The sequence below is a fragment of the Haemorhous mexicanus genome, chromosome 10, assembly GCF_027477595.1.
Source record: "Haemorhous mexicanus isolate bHaeMex1 chromosome 10, bHaeMex1.pri, whole genome shotgun sequence".
Classification (NCBI taxonomy): Eukaryota; Metazoa; Chordata; class Aves; order Passeriformes; family Fringillidae; genus Haemorhous; species Haemorhous mexicanus.
In genome coordinates this window covers 9,614,729-9,621,796 of record NC_082350.1, presented here as the reverse complement: position 1 = coordinate 9,621,796, position 7,068 = coordinate 9,614,729, and the positions used below count along the sequence as shown (strand labels likewise).

Below are 7,068 nucleotides of genomic sequence, written 5' to 3'. Positions count from 1 at the left end.
CCTGGCCTAACACAAACTAGAACCCTACCCAAACCAAATTAAACTTTGAAAAAGTGGTGCTCGTTGATTTTTCGATTATTTTCCATTTTCTTGCCTGGTTGAGCTGGTTACAGAAGTGTCCATGCCCTAAGAAGGGGCAGCTATTTTTGGCTGTACACAGTAGGACCTGCAGAGGTGTGTGAAAATCGAAAAAATACAGAAGTAAATCAACCAAATACACAGAGGCAAATATAATCAGTGCATGAAAACCAATAGCCTAAACAATTTTACCAACTTTTTTACCTCTTAGATCCAACTGTTAACTCAGGAGGCAATCATCTTCCTACTAGGACAAGTTCTAAAAATATTATAGCACGACCATGATAAGGCAACAAGCACAGGAGAACATGGTCCAGCTTTGCCACAATTGCACCTGGCACACCCAACTATTCTGTGCTGCACCCACTTTGAGCATCTCTGAGTATTTCTATTCACATTAGGTCCTGGAGCCAGCCCACAGGCACAGGCCACATGTGGCCATCTTCTCCTTTTCTCTCAAAGGGGATATGTGCTAACTACTGCAGCAAATGCATGAGGTATAGCACTGCCAAGAAATGGGAGCCTATTGCTCTGTTCTTTTAAAGAAGAATGCATTAGTAAAAAAAATCACCTCCATTCAGTCAAATTACAGTCAATTATCATGGCCTTCAAGCCAAGACCTATTAGCTCTGAATCTAACTTAACTCAGTTACTGAAGCACACTGGAAATGTCATTCATTTTGGAAAAAACAATATTATTACCTTTTACTCCTTAGTACTCAAAAGAATTTTGAAACAAGATTAATGGGAGCAATTTTTTTCCCTTCTATCTGTAATTTTTGTAGATTAACAACACTTATTTTATTTTGGAATGATACCTACCTAGCAGTCTAGGGTCACTGGGCTGTCTTCAAGGCATCATTGCATTCACTTGCACATGCATCCAACTTCAATAGCCAAAACAGATTTTTCCTTTCCCCCCCCCTGCCCCGCAATGTCATCAAAACACTGATTTGGACAAAGACAGATGCCTTAGAACACAGACAAATCCATACAAAACTATCTACATGCTTTCTCCAGCCCCACAAGGCCAGCTCCATCACAGTCTGCAAGAAGGTGGCCACATTTTTGTGTTTAGTTGCTCTTTGCTGTGTAAATAGGCTCAGATGCAGGCAGTGTTTCCCTTTAGAGCAGCTCAATTTAAAACAAGAAACTGCTGGAACAAGTTACCTTTCTGATCCATGCAGCAGAGCAGTAGTTTACATTTGGTTCTGTGTTTCCTCCTTATCAGCAGTGCTGTCAGAGGTTCCTTGATTCATTGGGTGGCAATGGAAACCCTGAAGCCCGAGGCAGCAGTGGGTAAATGGGAGATGTTTGGGACTGACCCCAGGACAGGGCAGGGCTGCAGCCAAACACAGCCTTGCTCATGGGCAGCTTCAGGTCCTCAGGAGCTTGTGACCAGGCCCCAGAATTATTTAATAGGGAGTCTGTTTTGAGGGAAAGTGAGCAGATGTAACTTTTTAGTAATCTGATTTTTGAAGCAACCTCAAATTACCCCATGCATGCAGGTCTTAACCAGTGCTGGTGAATCTGTGCTTGTAATTCAACAGATTTGGGGAAGTTCAAAGTGTCCTCTAAACATTTATCCCTTTCTTAGGGAGGCAGATTCTGAAAACCTCCTTTCTCTGTAATACTGGGAAAGGGAGCAGCAGTGAGACCCAGGGTCAAAGCTTGTGACAAAGCCAGCTGCGTGCCATGGCCGTGTGGTGGAAATCCAGTGGGATCAGAGATCTGTGCCAGATACTTGTCCATAACCTCAACCCCAGCCCACTCCATTTGCTACGCTGCAAATCTAACTCTGAAACTCCAAATGCAGACATCTCCAGAGGCTGAATAAGCGACACAAGTTTCCATAGCAGCTTTCCAGCCTCCCCAGTGCCTCCCCAGCACCCCAGGTCTGTGCAGAAGGGTATCCCTGTAGCCCTGCTGGCACACACTCACGCCCTGAGCGTGCTGCCCAGCAGCCAACAGGGACCAAAGGTGGATTGGGAGCACCTGGCCCAGCCCTGCAGCCAGCCCATAATGCTGCAGTAGTGTAGAGCTCAAGGAATCATTTCAAAAAGAGGCTTAGAAAAGGATCCTGCAGGAATTGTGCCCAGTCTCGTTACTGGAAATCTATTTGACGTAGTGAACAAACATGGAGACTTTTCCAGGAAAAGTGTTTCTTTATTTAAATAAAATTAGTGCCAGTAGAAACAATAAACTTTAAATACATGAGACAATTATATACAACTCGATGTTAGGAATTATATACATCAGTTTTTTACAGATACAAATACATTTATACCAAAAGTAAAGGACGAAGGAGAAAGCAATGGAAAATGTGACAACTTGTACATGTCAGTCTCATTTGGAAAGTTTCAGGATTCAAGTGATTCCAGGCAAAGTGCCAAACTTAATTTGGCTCCTTTCAAACTTAAAACAGCCCCTTTTAGAGTAAATCTACCAAAAAGCTTTATATGGTCTGATCCAAAGTTCAGCGAAGCCGATGGAAAAACTCCCGCTGCCTTCAGTCTGCCCCATCAGCCCTTTGGAGCACAATGGAGCCTTTGTTCTGCTGTGCTCAGACAGACAGAGATCCCTGATCCCGCATCCATTAACCCTCTGAGCCCTCCCCAACACCAGCAGCACTGCACACTCTGGCTTCAGTTCATCTCTGCCCTTCTGCATTCATGTTTTTCGAGCTGTCTCTCAAGCTCTAATGCCAGTGGATAAATCACAGAGCTATTTTAGTGCAGGAAATACGTGGAGACATTTTGCAAATATTTTGCTGTGCAATGCTTTAGACTCAGGCTCTTCAGCCCTCATGCTTCAAAACTAATCAAAACACTGTAATAAGTTATTATAAAATACAAGGTATGATTGAAATATTAATTTTCTTCTTTGTATTAATTTTTACTTCTTGTAAAAGTGCAATAATTTAGCAACAGATTTCATGAGCATTTGAAAAATGTCACAGTACCATTAGACTGGGGGAGGGGGAAGTCCGTGGTGGTTTTAAAAACTAGTCACTAACAGCTTTATAGAAATGCATGTGTCACATGCGAGCTGATTAAAAAAAAAGGTGTAACACAATGCTTACCTACACTGGCTTAAATAGAGCAGAAAGTCTAGATTCTTTAATGATGTAAATGAGTACAATTTTAGTCACCTCAAACAGAGAATTTAACTCCAACAGAGAAACACAAAATCTTGGGCTGGTCCCTGACTCAGCTGATGATTTCAGTGGGGCCAGGAATTCACCCTTGCTAGGTTAAATTCCATCCAGAATTCCACCTGTTTTTCAAGGGGGCGTAACAGAGCAGCATCTGAGCCTTTCTGCATTTCCAAGCCTGTAACAAAGATCTTTTACCATGTCCTTTAACTTACAGATCTTTGCTTTTAGTGACCAAAGGTACACATCTTTAAAAAAGTGCAAAAGCAAAAAACGAAACCACCTTTCCTGTTAGTAACTGAGTCACAGGCTGGATTGCAGCAGATTGTGGTGAGCCTGACCCAGCCAGTACATGTGTAACTTCAGCAAAGACACAGAGTGTCATGGGTCTGGAGCCAGGCTCTACAAACTGCACAGGAACTCAGTGCCTCTTTTTTTTCTGCCTTGTCTTCCACTCTTTCTGTATCTAAAGCCAGCCTCCAGCCATGCTGCAATCTCCCTTCAAGTACAGCATCAACAAATTTTCAGCTTTCAAGCCCTCATTGAGCAAATGTGCTGCTGGCTGTGGTTTGTCATAAGAAAAACACAAGTAAGAGTATTTCTAGTCCATCACAGCTTTGTGTGAATGAGCATTACCCATCACCTTTAAGAACCAGACAATTGCATGAGGGTAACTTCCCCAAACATTTCCCAGATATTTACAGAATTCTGAAATATGCAGAGACATGCCAGTAATAATTACCTCGTTAGAAAACAATATATATTCACCATGTTCTTAGCTTTCGTAGTAAGAAATAATAATGGAAAAATTAAAATTAAGCAACCCAATTATGTGCAAGTCACACTTTGAAGTTAGGTACCACTGCTTCCTTGTCCTGCCAGCTCTCAGGAACACCTGGGGCCCAGGAGCACAGATACCTGTTCAGAGTTCACTGGAGAGTAGAAAAGTAGAGCCACAAGTTCTTAGTGGGAGCTCCACTCTTGCTTTGGCAGCTGACCAGGGGAGCCCTGCAAGTGCTAGGAGTTCTTCTGGAGGTTTTCCACAGAGCCCTCGCTGCTCTCGTTGAGGGGCGTTTCTGACACTTCCCCCAGCTCAGTATCCAGCACTTCCTCCTGGATGGTGAAGTGCACATCTGGGGAGGAGGACTCGGAGCTCACACTGCTGCCTTCCATGGAGCAGATGGCACAGGACAGGGAGGGCACCATGCTCTCCTGCAGCATGTTCAGCATCATGGGGATCTGCACGGATCTCAGCCCTGCCACCGTTGGTAGAGGCTTCACAGCTTCCCCCCACTCTCTCTCCTCATCTTTGTAGAGCAGAAGCAAATGGGATGACTTCTCTTTTCTTTTGGATTTCATGTAGCCAAGCATTATTCCTATCAGGAAGATCCCATAGAAAGACATGACAATCAGAATGTAAAAATACTCGTTGCTGTTGTTCTTCTCCGTGCTGGGGGATTCGGCATCAAGCATAGCTTGGGTCACATTTGCATGGTCCATCTTCAGCATGGAAAGGGTTTTACCAGAGCTAAAGCCTAGAGGAGAATGTAAATGGATATGTAAGATCAAACTTCAGAGCAAAGGCGTAAAAGAAACACCTGGCAAAAGGTTACCCCAAACTCTCCCTTATTCCTTGTAATTCAAAGTTTGCAAACCCCACACCTGATTCAAGCTCTCAGTCTATTATACTTCTGTATTAGTATTGTAAGTAAATGAACTCTTATTCAGATACAGAAAACATTAAAGGGAAGGAAACACGTAATGTCTTGAATTCAGTGCTGAATTATAAAACCCCAATCCATGTTATTAAGAAGAGAAAACTATATAGAAATTGTCTGCTAGGCACTTAAATATAGTTTTGTGCTACTTGATCATGTTTCCATGGTGGGGGAAAGTTAGAAGTATTATTTTGTTCAGTGATGCAGGAAAAAAAAGTAATCAAAAAGCAACTTACGCCGGTATGTCAATAATTCCTCCTTCTGCAAAGCTCAAGAGACCTTTCCTCCACCAAATGCTGGGTGTTCTGAAAACTTTCCTCTGCTGCAGTTGGAATAAATAGCTCTCAAGAAATGTTTCATCACGTGTTTTAGAGGCACAGTTTATAATAGTTTTGTGTTGGAGTCAACAGATGAACTTGAAGGATTGCAGTTCAACCCACTGAACTCTTAACAGCTGTGAAAAGAAAAGGAGTTGGGAATTCAGATTTTACTCTTTCCTAACCAGTTCCACACTGGATCTTTCAGCTTGTGAATCTGCTCCTTTAACATCCCAGCTGCTAAATCTGACCTCTTACCCTGAGAGCTGCTACACAGAATGGAAAGCCTGCAGATTGTTATTCTGTGTTTGTCATACATATAGAAAAACATACATGTGAATTTTATATCAGACACTACAAGTTATTTACATGTCTGCTATACAGACTCTTTTCTAAAGAGACAGAGGAGGAAACAAGTTATTTTGTTTGGTCAGGACTAGTGACAAATCTTTGGAAAGCCTGTGCAGAACAAAGTGGTGACTTTCAACTCATGCTGCAGCTCCACTTTGCCACAAGGTGAGGGGCTGGGGAGAGCTGGGCCCTGAGTCTCCAGTGAGTTTTGGATGGATGGGTGCTGGTGCTGCCTCATTGGGTATAAAAGCAGCAGCTGTGGGATCTCGGTTCTCCACATGGCCACTGGAAGAGTTCAGACTCCTCCAGGGAGCAACTTGGAGCTCCTGAAGTTTGTAGCTGCATTTTGCCTCCATATAAGCAGCTAAGAGTTAATGCTGTGGGCAGGATATTATGCCTAAACAGAGGCCAGGCCCACGGAGTTAATGATGATTTAAGCACAAAGGGACCTTAGCAGTTCCTGGGCAGAGGGAAGCTCTCTGAGCCACTGCTGCAGGCTGCTGGGCAGAGCAGGACACCTCGCAGCCCACTGGGGATTCTGGGTGCAGCCTGGGTTGCAGGGCCCACAGAGTTCCCAGTCATCAGCTCAGTGGCACAGGAGGCTCTGAGACCCCCTTCCAACACGTAAGCAACAGCCCAGGCCATGGGAAGAAGGAGGCCCAGCTTGCACCTTAGGGATTTCATTTCCTTATCCTCTCCATCCCCGTTCTTCACACACAAAGCCCAATTAGTCAGGGCCCACATGTGAATGTCACCCCTTCTGCAAAGCTTCAAGGATGTTTATGTAACAGAACACTCCACTTCCAGAAAGCAGTGGACTGGTGCTGGAGTTTCCCAACGGTAGGTCTGGGGTTTTTTTCCCCGCAGTCACTTGTGGATTCTTTGCATAGACAGCAAATTCTTTTCCAAACTCTGCCCTTACAATCCCTCTGAGGTAAAGGCAGATAGGATTAACTTCTCTTCACATGTAAGAGAAGGCAAGAGAGAGAAGTTAAGCAACTTTAGATGTAGTTGAGCATTAGAGAAAATACAGGATTATATCTGTGTTTGGAACCAGCATTTTCCATCATTTCTCTGAACGACTACAGAAAGAAAGGAAAAAATTACATTAGCCAGATTGCCCTCTCTGCACCTTAAAATAGAGGATCCTCCCTTTAGGATGTTGGTTTTATCTCCCTGTGCATTCCCATGTGATAGCTCAGGAGCTGTTGATGTTGGGCTAACGTCTACTGGGATTTCATCTGACAAAATCTGTCTGCAGCACCAGCTTGCCAAGTCTGAATTCTTCTTCCCTGTTCCCGACAAATTACCGAGCAGGCAACAAGAGCATATCAACTGCAGACTAAAGCAGAACCCAGAGCAAGTCTCTGGATTTTTCTAGCTAACTCTAGGGAATATTTACTTCACAACTTTCTCAGCTCCAAATGATATCTGCCCTCCCCATCTAGCT

General features: G+C 43.7%; 1 protein-coding gene across 1 annotated transcript; it reads right to left on the bottom strand.

Moving 5' to 3' along the window:
• Positions 1–2,223: 2,223 nt before the first annotated feature.
• Positions 2,224–5,341, bottom strand: KCNE4 (potassium voltage-gated channel subfamily E regulatory subunit 4). The gene is made up of 2 exons (XM_059855265.1): positions 5,187–5,341; positions 2,224–4,767 (listed from the first exon to the last, which is right to left on the bottom strand). The coding sequence occupies exon 2, from the start codon at positions 4,739–4,741 to the stop codon at positions 4,250–4,252; it is 492 nt and encodes a 163-aa protein (XP_059711248.1). The 5' UTR covers positions 4,742–4,767; positions 5,187–5,341; the 3' UTR covers positions 2,224–4,249.
• Positions 5,342–7,068: the final 1,727 nt, after the last annotated feature.